Source organism: Parasteatoda tepidariorum, chromosome 11, assembly GCF_982258835.1.
Source record: "Parasteatoda tepidariorum strain Cologne lab strain chromosome 11, Ptep-v5.0, whole genome shotgun sequence".
Lineage (NCBI taxonomy): Eukaryota > Metazoa > Arthropoda > Arachnida > Araneae > Theridiidae > Parasteatoda > Parasteatoda tepidariorum.
This window is the reverse complement of record NC_141765.1, coordinates 91789108-91802849: the sequence shown is the minus strand read 5'-3', so window position 1 is coordinate 91802849 and position 13742 is coordinate 91789108. Positions and strand designations below refer to the sequence as shown.

At 31.6% G+C, this 13742-nt stretch overlaps 1 protein-coding gene and 1 long non-coding RNA gene across 7 annotated transcripts in view; one reads left to right on the top strand and one right to left on the bottom strand.

Annotated features, from left to right (window-relative positions):
- Nucleotides 1–6634, top strand: part of LOC107455719 (uncharacterized) — a 148433-nt gene extending 141799 nt beyond the window's left edge. For all 6 annotated transcript variants that reach the window (XM_071187978.2, XM_071187979.2, XM_016073386.4 and 3 more), the window contains 2 exons: nt 335–426; nt 5708–6634. In XM_071187978.2, the coding sequence (XP_071044079.1) occupies nt 335–426; nt 5708–5816 (201 nt within the window). In that variant the 3' untranslated portion in view covers nt 5817–6634. The remainder of the gene's footprint in view (nt 1–334; nt 427–5707) is intronic.
- The window catches only part of LOC139427149 (uncharacterized), a 42657-nt gene extending 31941 nt beyond the window's left edge, over nt 1–10716 (bottom strand). The window contains exon 1 of the long non-coding RNA XR_011638308.2: nt 10579–10716. This is a non-coding gene — a long non-coding RNA (uncharacterized LOC139427149). The remainder of the gene's footprint in view (nt 1–10578) is intronic.
- Nucleotides 10717–13742: the final 3026 nt, after the last annotated feature.

Here is a 13742-nt window from a genome sequence, read left to right as displayed (position 1 = left end):
TGGCATGGTTTACAAGTTTGAAAATTTCACTTTTTTAGTCAAATTTGTGTGTACATATATATTCATGGATTTCCTCTTTTTCGCTTTCTGATTACTCTCATCCTTGCACATTGCATTTTTAAGTCTGTTACACTTACCAATGTTAATTCTGTCTAATGCTTCAAGTTATGAAGCTAGTAAAAAATATTTGGAAAAATAAAAGTGCATAGTTCAATGTTTTAATAAGATGCGTTTTCAAATATATCTGCTTATGAAAATTATACAGTTTGTATCCAAATGCTTAAATTACCTACCTTTCATGAAACAAGCATTTATACTGCTTTATTTGTTTCAGGAGGAAAAAGAAAATGCTTTGACAAAAAGCATTCGCTTAACAAGTGCCCTAATTCTAAGAAACTTAGTGACACACAGCTCATTAGCTAGAACGTAAGTATGAGTACTTTAACTGTTTGTATAAGTCCATACTTTTGAACACATTTAAATAAACAAGGAAAGAGCATTTGAAAAATAATAACAAAATATATCTATTTAATAACTGTTAATATTTCTGATTTCTTTTGATAACTTTTATTAACCATTATTTTCTTCTTCATTAAAAATAAAGATATTCTGGTATTTATTATTCGTTTATCACTTTGTTTTCGTGCTTTTATTTTTTCATAAATAAAGACACACTATATAAGGCTTTGTTTGGTGTAAAACACTAGTTCAGAATTGTAGGGTCATGCAGATTAAATGTTGGCAAGTGTGCTTTTGTTAGTTGATTATGATAAAAATTTACATAAACTGTGTAAAATTTGTTATGAATTATTACAAGAGATGAGTTCCAGCTCACTTTTTGAAGTCCAAAATGTTCAAACTTCTGCTTAGCTTCGCGTAATATCTGAGTTTTTTGTGCCTGAGTTCTAAGCCAAAACTTGCAAAACGAATTACCAAATGAGATATATTTTTGAGGTTATTTACAAATAAATATAATTCTTCTTAATTTTGTGGCAAAATAGCTATATGTATATACATACACTGAGTGGCCAAATTATTATGACCAGCCCTTCAATACACTGTTGGCCACCTTTAGCCCATAATACTGCTCAAATTCTTCTAGGCATAGATTCTATGAGATGCTGGTAGGTGGTATGAGGAAGTTAACCCCATATCCAATGAACTGCATTTTTCAGTTCTATGAGATTGGATCCAGCTGTCAGATGCCCCCTTTGATTCTATCCCACAAATTCTCAATTGGTTTGAGATCTGGTGATTGTGCAAGCCAATGAGGCAAGGTAAAGTCACCGTCATGTTTTTTTTTAACCATCTGACGACAATATGAGCTGTATGGCGTTGCTTGCTGAAAGTATCCATGTCCAGAAAAGTACACCATTAACATAACAGGTTGTACTTGATCTACGATAACACTTAAATACCCTTGGGCATCCAGACGTTGTTCCACAGGAATCAAAGGACCCATGTAATGCCAAGAAAACATCCCCCAATCCATAACATTGCCTCCGTTAGCTTGAAGTGTTGAGGCAATGCAGTTGGGATCCGTGTTTTTGTGCTGTTTTCGCCATATTTGAACCTTGCCATCTGCGTGATTACATACATTTTATAAATAAGTAATCTTATATATATAAATTTATATAATATTAGGAAATTAGTATAATAAATAAATCGCTTTAAGTTTTTTGAATATAAAACCATTAGCAATTAAAGTGTGTCTCAAAGTTTATGCAAGATTTGAATTAAATTGAAAACACAATTTTTTTATATACACGGGTGTGCAAAACTTAAGCAACTAGTGGTTTTTTGGCCACAGCTCCCCAACAAAGTATAAGATAGCCATGAAATTGCAGTATAATATGCACGTAATTCAGTAGAAAGATTATTTGTATGCAAATTTTAGAAATAAAGCGTCATAGATGATTTAAGCGTACCTAAACCTTGTGAGTCAGCGCGCACAGGTCAAAATTGTGATAAAAGGAGGAAGAGCACCATAGTTAAGGACATTAACTGCAAGTGATTTGCTTTGTGAAACATGTTTTCAAGAAATCATTTAGACGACTTTACTCGAGGAAGAATGATTGGGAAGCTTGAGGAGGGGCGTAGTGTGACCAGTGTCGCCGAAGAGTTCGGGATCAACAAAAGTGTTGTTTCTCGTGCTTGGAATGCCTTTAAAACTACTGGTACAGCTGTTCGGAAGGTTGGTGCTGGCCGTCCAAGGAAAACAACACCAAGAGATAACCGTTACATTGTCCTCCAGGCGAAAAGAAACAGTTTTCAGTCAGCGAGCGCCATATCTCAGCATCTGTGCACAGTCACAGGACGACAAGTATCAAGATTTACAGTGGCCAGACGCCTCCACAAAGGTGACTTATTTGCTAGACGTCCTGAACGCTGCATACCTTTAAAAGTTAGCCATCGGCGGCACCGTTTAGAGTGGTGCAGAGAACACGAAACCTCGACACCTCATCAATGAAGTCGCGTCCTCTTCACAGATGAGAGTCGTTTTATTGCTACAAGCGATTCTCAACATCAGTTGATCTGGAGAGAGGTTGGAGATCGTTACGGTGGTCCTGGAGTTGTCGTCTGGGGTGGCATTATGTTGAACGGGCGGACTGAGCTTCAGATCTTCGACCGAGGTTCAGTAACTAGAGACCGCTACTGCAATGAGGTAATCCTACCCCACGTGCGTCTGTTCCGAGGGGCGATTGGACCATACTTCATTTTTATGGATGACAATGCCCGGCCACACTGCACTACTAATGTTCAAGAGCTACTGGAAAGTGAAGATATCACAGGAATGGATTGGCCAGCTTATTCTCCAGATCTAAGTCCCATAGAGCAAGTGTGGGATGCATTAGGGAGACGTCTTGCAACACGACAGTATCCTCCTGGTAACACCCATCAACTGAAAGATGCGTTAAAGGTGGAATAGAGATGTTTACCCCAAGAACTCCTGGATAATGTGGTGCTTAGCATGGAGAAACGATGCCAATCAACAATTACAGTAAGGAGAGGGCATATCTCCTACTAGGGAACATCTGCCAGTTGTACTTACGCTTCTTCAGGCAATCATGTGTAACGCCACTATATGTCAAATAAAGCCTTTTTTTTTGTTCCATACCCTACTTTAAGCTTTATATTCATTTCAGGGGGATGTAACATAAAAAGCTTCTGTTAATCTTTTTATGTTATCCTAATTAATTATTCTAATCGAAATACTTTCTCACACTTTTAAAAGCAACATCCTGTTCTTAAATCTATTTTTTGCTCAAGTATGCATTATATTAGAGCAGGACATTTTTCCCTTTGCTCTGTGTGGGAAGCACTCGATCTATTTCATAAACCAATATCAACTACTAAGAGTTCCCTCTTTCCCTAAATTAAGACATTTTACGGATTTTACTTTGCAAGATTTTCCCTAAGATATAACCAAGGAGCGCAACTTTTCATGTTCACCTTTTACACACTCTCATGACTGCTTTTGTCTAATAATTAATAAATAAATTTTGTACCCTCCTTCCCGACCTAAGGCCTGTTTTAATCCTTCCACTCAGCAACGACATTATAAGTCGCCAGGATTGAACAATCGGTACTATGCACAGATGTACTATGCAGTACTGCAGTTCATGTGCTGCATCGCCGTCCAAACCGGATGTAGTGACAGGGTGCGTAGCGTTTGTAAAAAGTACTTAAAGGTGCTTTTTTGGGGATTTTGTTTTTAAAAGCTTTTAAAGGTGCTTTTTTCAGCTGGCGTTTTTAAAAAGTACTTTTTTTTCCGAATAATTTTTTTTCTTCCCTTCAGTGATATCTGGTGGATCCCATGCATTTCACGAAAAATGGAGAGTTTGCTACGTAATCATTCACGCGGACTTCATGTCGTACCCACGTTATGACTAGCGCATGCGCGCTCACTTCAAACCGAAACCCGAGTGCTCCAATTCGGATAGAGAATATCAGATCCTTATGAAATGTTTTTCTTTTTAATTTATTTAAATTTTATTCTTATTTATTTTATTTTATTTTACTTCTAACACTTTTTTTGACGTAGGGGGTAAGGGTACTTTTGTTCTGAGCTCAGGGTCAAGTTGAATTCACTCAGTGATGTGGGAAAGTACTGAATGCTTCGATTTACGCCCGTTTCTTTTCTTTCTTTTTTTTTTAATGCTAAAACTGTTTATAAAAAGTTTTTGTTTTTCAATAATATCATTGATTGAATATGAATTTTTGAGTGCTTGAAAAGTTTTGTAAAGTGCTTGAAAAGTTTTTAAAAAGTGCTTATTTTTGATTCAAAGATTTGGCTACGCACCCTGAGTGAGAATGCTGCTGTGAGCTGCTTATTCAGGGAATCGTTTTTTTTTTCTCCGATAACAAACTTAGTTATTTACCTACTGTTCAAAAAAAAACAGTTTAAAAAAGTACAGTTCAAAAATATAGCGGGTGATACATTTGCTATCCTATGCATTCTGCATAGCAATGCAGAGCCCAAGAGAATTTTCTCTAAAGCTAAAAAAATTTAGCTATGAATTACCCTCATTACTTTCTGATGAAAAGTTTGATTTTTTAAAGTTGAGAAAATTAGCTTGCTAGCTTTTCTCTGGTAACTGTTATGAATCGAACTCATTTTTAAAAAAATTCTTATGCAAAGCCAAATCAGCTACTTAAGTTCGTAATAAGAATATGTAAAAATTCTGTAAACTAAAGCTAATTGCTTAGGATTATGAACAATGCTTTTGAAAGGTCTTCTCTGGTTTAAGATTTATTTAGATATTTTTTACTTCGCTTACCTTATTTCAAATTTTGAATTTCTCTTTTTGACTTGCATGGTGCATCAAAACTATACACATAGCCCAAAAAATTTCACTAGTAAAATCTCCATTCTTTTGTTTCCCCAATGTTGGCAGGTATGACCTTGGCCTACTCGGGGCTGTTGTGCCAAATATAAATGATATTATGATCCTGAAAATGCTATCTTAATAGTTAGAGAGACTAACCTTAGTAACACTTTATTTACGTCATACTAAAGCTGCACAAGGGACATTTGAATATTCTGATACAGAAATTTTTACTTCATTTTAATGTAAGTAATAATTTTAAATAATGAAATCCAAAACTTAAAAAAAAAAAAAAAAATTCTAATAAATTTTGGGAAATAGTTAACAATACAAAAAAATTTCATCATTATTATTTAACTAAACGTTAAAAAATGATTTATTCTCAAGAAATATATTTTTTGCAAAAAGATTTTTTGATTTGCTTGATGATTCTAGGGAAATATGAAGTGAAGTTTAGATTTGTGTGACTTTATTTTTATAATTGTTGCAACCTTCCATAATTTAAAGAAATAAAAAAAAATTTGTTTCCTTAGAAAAAGTATGTTTTTTTGCCTGGTTTTTAATATCTACACAAATCAATTTAATTTGTGATATTCTACTTATTAGATCAAAAGTTACGCAGGGAAAACTAGTTTTAAATTAAATAAATTTTTTTTTTTGTATGATTGATAATTTAAGACTTCATATTTGAGTTATCTGTAAAAGTATGTTTTTGTTCCTGAGTTCATAATTGAAAATATCATCTGCACTAATCAACTAGCTTATTCAGTCCTTCAAAAATTAGGGAAAATCCCTATCAAAAAATATTCTGAGTAATACTTTTCTGCATTTTGTTTGAAATATATTTTTTAATAATTTATTTATAATTTTCTTTTTAGATATGTCAGAAGGTTTGAACCAGAATTAGCTTATTTAGCCATGTCGCCTGTTGAATCAGCAAGAACAATAGCACAGTGCCTCTCCCAATTATCTAGGCCTCATGACTAAAGGATAGACTTATTACCTTTCACATATTGTGCCATGCAATATCTTCTTCTTTTCAATGAATTGAAAAATTATGTATTGTTACCATGTTAAAAACAGTCTTTCCAGGAGCATTGTGTTCCATGCTTTCATATCATAACATTTTATTACATTGAAAGGAAGCATCACTTGAGAATTTAAAGTTATGTCATTGTATTTATAACTCACTGTGTTGCATACAAGGCTTTCCTATATTTTAAGTTGATATGCCTGTGGGCTTTAAAAAAATTTTATAGACAAGTTTTTTATTGTTGATAATGAAAGATGTACCAAATCAAATTTGCTGAAGTAAAAGAATGTATGAAAGCATTAAAAAATGTGTTCAGGACCAAAATTTTATGCACATCTGCAACATAGTTGTTGATTGAAATGCATTTTTAGCAAAATTTTATTATATTGAAAGTATTTATTTTAATATTAATTTTTCATGAATTACTTCCACACCCATTGAATATACTCATTTCATTGATTGTATTAAAATCATAAATCATTTAAATAGTTGGCATTCCATAATATCCATGTTTCAGTATTTGTTTTACTTGTAATTATTTTCTTGTATTTATTTAAGTTTGAAGATTCATTTGATTAGGCAGATCAGTCAGCCTTTATATTTTCTTTTTCATCGAGACACAAACCTGACTCTTTCAGTGGGCTTTCACAACAGATAACTGTATCACTTGTTCATTCGAACATTTTATGATTGTCATTTTCTATGGACCTGAAGAAGAGCAGCTAAAATTGTTTTAATGTGTAAAAATTAATTAAAAAATAATAATAACTTAGTTGTTTGATCATGTTTCATTTCTTATTGCAAGGATATCTTTTGAAGTTATCTTTTTGTATGACTTCTTATTTACTGAAAAATATTTATAAAGCTTATTGAAATACTCTGTTAAGTTTATTTATGGCATGTCTAAATGAAAAGTGTCTCACAGTTAATTTTAAACCAGATGAATTTTATGTTGTTTATTTAATAAAACAAAAACATCATTAAATAAAATCTTTTGTTGAGGTCAGGGTGTCCCCCATGGCTTTCTACTTCTGATAAATTAAAAAATATGGGCAAAACTTTTGCTGTTCAAAAGTCTCAAACTTAAAAATTTCATTCAAAAATTTATTTATGGCTAAACCTAGCATCTTCCTTTTTAAAGTAAAGGTTTCTTCAAAATGGGTTTAACAGTGCGCACCTCCTGTATGCCCTTTTAATGAGAAAATTCTACCTCATTATTCTTTTTTTTTCTCACCCTGGTATAATAAAATGCGCCTTGACGTGCCCACTCCAGAAAGATCATGCCAATTGGTCTACTGTGTAAGAAAGAATTTCATTTTTTGGTTCCTTTTCCCCCTACTTAGTCATGCTTTTCTTGAAATCAACTTGTCCTCCTTCTTCTACAGTTATGTGTAAAAGGGAGCCCAGAAGCACTCCCCCTCCCTCCGTTTCTATATTTCCTCCTAAAGTTTAAGGAAAGAACTACCACCCTCTAACAATAAAAGGACCTTTCCATTGTTAGAGGGTGTGGAGATCTTCAGAGAAGCTCCTTGTGTCATGGAATGCGACCCCTCTGGAAATAGCAGCTATGTGGGTTCCCATTTTCTCCTTTTCGAAATGTTTTTTTAGAAATAGAGGTATTGCTTATTTTGAGAAACCATGTTACAATAGCAGGGTGGCCACCCACCTGGAATTATCAGGAAATTTTTTTATACTGGAAAAATCAGGGAGATATGGTTAAAAACCTGGAAATTTTAAAGAAAACCTGGAAATTTTTTCTTATATATTTTTTTATTCACTAATTTAAATTATTTGCTAATAATTTTCTTAATTTAAATTGTTTCATCCATTACACCCACATTTTTTAGACTGAAATGTATCTCCAAACAGTTAAAATATCAACTTACTTTGCTTTCGTCAAAATTTGCTCCATTATAACCCTATTAAACTAGAATAAAACATAAAATTCTCCCATGCAAATGTAGAAACCTTTGATCTCTATGCAGACTGTGCAATTTAGGAAAGGCAAAGATTATGGTGGATGTGGAAGACGGGGTTAGGATTCGGTTTTTAAATTCTGTCCGTGTTCACACTATGATTCAAATTTGTTCGCAATTGAGAGTGGTAATTTTTTTCTATTTTGACAAAATGTTTTTGTATTTTTTACTTTATTAAATTCTCTAAAAATTAGTTGGTTATAATTTAATAATAATAGATTTTATATTGCACTCTTTTTCTGAAAGCTTTTCAACTCCCATTCAAAGAAATCCATAAATTATTTTTCTCAGCAAACCAACCAATCGCGCATTTTCCCCCATCACTAACAGCAGTGTTTGTCGACAAATTGTTACAATTCTTGCATTAATGCTAATTTTTTCTATTTCATTTTAACCTTCTACAGTATAGTTTTATTTTGAAAAAAGTTTTTTTTTAGAACTAACTATACATTAATATCGAATTTTACGGTTTTGTTGGTAAATATTAGTTTTTTGATTCAAAATTCGAATTGTATAGTTATCACAATATCGAAAGTTCGTAAATGTTGCTTGCATTCCAGAGATGATATTTCAAAGCCAGGGGTCTGTACAGGCCAAATTTACTACCGTTTAGCGGTACCTTCACAAATTCAACTTCAGGAAAAACGGTAGTTTCACAAATTCAATTTTAGGAAAAACGGTAGTTTCACAAAATACTTTTTCTTATAATTTTATTTTTGTATCCCTTAAGAAACGATAAATCCATATTTTTGTGTTGATTTCTTAATATAATTTTTAATTTTTCACAAATTATGTCTAAATTTTCACAAAATAGGTACCTCTCAGAAAAACCTAGACAGACCCCTGAAAGCTATTCCTCTTTTTACCTAAAAAAGCTGACAATGACTAAGGAATATATAGGAAACATATTAAATGATATATATATACATAAAATATATATTTTTTTATTCATATGTGTTTAGTCAGGAGAAGGAAAACAAAACTTAGTGTTCAAGTTGTTCAAACAAAAACAAGAGTCAAGTTGTTCAAACAAAAACAATTAACTATGCTAAACTAAAAAACTGTGTGTTTAGATTGGAATTCTTTAAATGTTTTAATTTCAAATAAGAAAAAAAATCAAAAAAGTATAAATTTTAAGGAACTTTATCTATTTTTTTTTTCTTCTATAGAGTATAGAACTAAAAATTAGACAATTTTACATTTCTGACATTTATTTTTTTATACTGAATCTCTTAAAATAAAAATGCTATTTCAAAATACCATTATTTAAAAATTTGACGTGAGATATTGGTTTAAGGAAAATATGATCAGTGAATTTTATAAAAAGCGCTGGTAAGATGAAATACAGTATACAGTACAGCTTTATATTGAATTGTAATTACAAGACTATCCATTAATTAAAATGAGTGTTTCAGAATGTATATTTAATGATAAAAAAATGTGTTCTAATCTTAATAAAACTGAAATATTTTAAATGACAATATGAAATATTTTAAAAACAAAGGAAAAGTTTATTAAGGAATCAATCATCAAAAAGTGACAAAAACTTTATCCCACAAAAGTCATCATACACTTTTAAAGAAAAATCTCAGTCTATTAGTAATCTAATTTTTCCTTAAATTAACATTTAGTGGAGTTTCCTTTAGCATCTACAATAGCTTTTAAAGGTTGAAAATACATGTAACTAGTTTTTTTTTTTGTCAGGTGAAATTCGTGCAGAATATTTTTTTAAAATTTTTACGGAAACTTTTACAACACTCAATTGCAAATTTATGAATTTTTCCACAAAATTTATAATTTTAATCTCTGATTTGAAGTCCTTCTTTTAAGCATTTTATCACATATTGCACAGTTCAATTGAATACAGTAAACTAATTTAACGTATTCATTACTGATTTACCTCTTATGAAGACAAATAATCAAATTTGGTCTATTTTATTACGACTACAAGTCATTTTTAAATGACAAAATAAAGTATTACGGAGTTTACAAGCAAAAATTAAAAATATAATTTTGCTATTATAGGTTTGATACTAAATTGCTAATAAAGAAATGAAAAATAATTAAATAAAAAAAGCAATTGATAATTTTAATTCTGAGATCCAAAACATTTAAATGTACGATGACTTTCGTGGGGGAACATTTTTGTTACTATTTGATTGAAAAATTAACTTTTGCTTTGTTTTTAAAATGTTCCGTGCAGTTTTGCTAAGAATAGATTATACATCTTGAAATACCCATTGTGAAATATTCATTTTAATTATTGAATTTTTATTACCTATTTCAATATAAGTTATAAGTGAGTGAGCACTTTTGGGAGCCACTGTAATTATTAAAAATTATTGATATATAATCACCTGAAACGGTTTTCTTTTCCTTAATGAAAATATATTAAACAATACTTATCCAAGGTTTTATTGGTTATTCTGATTTTGTAGGTACACTTTGAGCAAATACTACTTAAAGTAACACATTAAATTCAATAAAAGCAATTAAAATTATTCAATAAAAACAATATATTCTGCAAGCTAAACATATTATTTTCTCCACGTCTTAATTTTTTAAAAATTAATGTTGTACCAGAACATTAAAAAATAATGAAAAAATATCTTGTAAGAAAATAAAATTTTTTTCAAGATATGTTTAAAAAAATTACATTTTGAATAAGATATTTTATAATACAGACACTTTTCTTGTACACATCCTACACTTTATAAGAAAAAAGGAAAAAAACACAAACCTGGAAATTTTTGCCTGGAAAAATCAGGGAAATTTGAAATCTGTTTTGAGTGGCCACCCTGAATAGGGAGAGTCAGTTTTTCTTCAAAGAATTTCTTATGGGAAGAAATCTTGTTCACAAAACCTGTCTACTTTTTTTAGGGGTCAGACTAGATCTTTGAATTAACAAATGCAACCTCATCATCTGAAGCCCTACCACCTCTCTTATGTTTGACTTTAAAATATCACTTTGCCTGTGAAGAGAACTGAATTCATTATCCGCATGCCACCAACAATATATATCTTCTCCGAGTTCTATCCCAGCATGCTGGTGACACTACCCTGTGTCGTTAGCTGAAAGCATATCAATGAAACAAGAGGGTTCATATCGATAAGAAATCTGTTTTTTTCTTTCAGCTATACACGTGTTCATAATAGAAAAGATTAAATTATTTACGAAAAGATTAATAAGCATCCATAGGAAAGTGGTTTGGATAACCAACTACTCTCCCATGGATACTTTTTAGTTTGCACAGGAACAATCCCTACTCTACAAAAATGTAAACTCGTACTAACTAATCAATAAATTCATTAAAAAAAAATTCACTGAAGTTTTTATTTATAATTTCAGGTAATAATGTTAATTTATTTTTACTTACTAAAACTAAAGCAAAATTTCTTAATATTGAAACCTTTTGTTAATTTAGATTCACTAATTTTAAATTAATACTCATAATTAAATTGATATTAGTTTTGGTACATAATTATGCTTAATTATTTTCATTTATATATTTTTTTCGTAAGTTTAAAACTAAATTTATATATATTTTTTCTATTTCTTGCATTCGTCTCGCAATGGACTGATTGTAAAGACACAGTTCCCAGTAGAACACCGAAATCAAGCATCACTAATTGCTTGGTCAGTAAGCAGGTGGGTGACCACCTTGATCAGCCTGCATAGGTCATCGGGCTACCTAAGCAAGGGAGTCATCCCCTCTGCAGAGGATCAAAATTGCGATGGCATGTCTTCAGATCATCGTCAATAGCCCATTGTGCAGCTCTAGTACGACGTAAATAAAATACCTATTTCTTACATTCACTCATAGATTGGGTCATCAGAGAATATTGTCAAACACGATTTCTCGAAGCGTTATATAACTCACTAATGGATAACCCCCGTTGCCACCGTTAAATATTTATTGGTCATTCAAGTCCCCCCCCCCCACTACAAAAAATTCTAGAATAAATCCATTGGGCAGAAATAAACAGTGATGGATCTTTTTTCTATCTCGTCACTCATCAAAACACATAGTCCTTAACATCACTCCGCCCCCCCCCCATCACTTCGTGTCTCAGGAGAAGAGGGATGGTTGCCCACAAATTGCTAATATATTTATTTTACTCATCAATGTAATTGCGCAATAAATTATTTAATTAATAGATTGATTAGTAATTATATACTAATGGTGTTATAGATTCATACACATATAACACATGACGTAATAATCAATATTTTTGCATGTTTCTATTGTTTTATCATCTAATTAAATAATGCAAAAAGAATAAATCCAAAAAAAAAGAATAGTTTAACTTAAGAAAATAGAAATTTAAAAAAACATGTTTTTCAGCTCTTTTCAAAATGTGTCGGGTATCCCCGCCCAGTTATAAAAATTATGTTTTTTTGATTGTTTTTTCAGGTGTAAAGAAAATGACCAATGTATTGACAATAGATAAACCACATTTATTATTTTTATCACAAAATTATTTTATTTATTACATATTTATGCAACATGGTAAACTATTGTTTACCATGTTACCAGCTGCATAAATACCTAAAAATTTGAAAATAATCTTTTTTTAATATAACAATGTCCGATGGCCCATTGACTTCAAAAAATATTCTATACATATGAAATTGACAGTGGGCGGAGATACCTGACACTCCCCTAGTTCTTAATATAGGAATTGTCAACAAAGTAGTAGAGTTTCGTTACTACTGTGATGGCAACACTTAGATAAGTGTTGCCATCACAAAGCAGTAAAACGTAAATTATTCAGTGTTGCCGCCACCAAAAACTAATATTAAAAGAAAACTGAGGTAGGCAGAAATCAGCTGACTTCCGGTTTGCGCCATATTTTCGTTTTCCACCCAGGAAGAAATAAGTAGTAGCAGGGATTATTGTTGTGGCGGAGTGACATCACTTCCCCTTCACCTATACCCCTGCTTACTATTAATAGATAATTGAATTTTTGATTCGAATCATGTGCTTCGCAATTAAGTCATGTTATTCGAATCAGTGATCCAAATTACACGATTCGAAATTAGGTCTGAAACACTTCATTCGAATCACTCATCTGGTTAAATTTGAAGCATTTCTTTCGAATCCTTGATCCGCATCGTATGCTTCGAATTAGTGATTTGATTTACTTCATTCGAATCATTGGTTCGTATCATATGATTCGAATCGCATAATTTAAATCAGTGATCCAAATCGCATGATTAGAAGCCAAATCACTTCGGTCGATTCACATGATTCGAATAACTTGATTTAAATCATTGATCCAAATCATATGAATTACATCAATGATTCGAATCACTTGATTCAAATTATTGAACCGAATAACTTCATTTGAATCACTAATTCAAATCGTTGATCCTAATCATTTCATCCCAATCGCATGATTTAAATCAGCGATCTGAAACACTTCATTTGGATCATTGAATGGAATCGCATTTCTGAAACACGTGATTTGAATTAGTGATTCAATTTATTGTTCCAAATTTGTAATTCGAATCAAAGAACTGAATCTTTTGATTCAATGTACTTAGGCGTACTAAACCCAAAATTGCGTTTAGTGTCAGTAACTCTTGGGAGTCAGTATCTAATTTTATTTGTTGATACGCTAGTGAGAAATCTAATTTACTTAAGTACTTACCACCACTCAACGTAGCAAAAATATCTTGTTGAGTGGGCAGAGGATACTGGTTCGGATCAAGGAACTTCACCGTTATCTTGAAATCATCACATAATCTTACAGCATTATTCTTTTTGGGTACCACTACTACTGGTGTAGCCCACTTAGAATGTTCGACAATTTTCCACATGTTATTATCTACTAATTTTTTCACTTCATCAGAAACAAAATTTTTTAAACCATACGGTACAGGCCTGGCCTTGCAGAAGA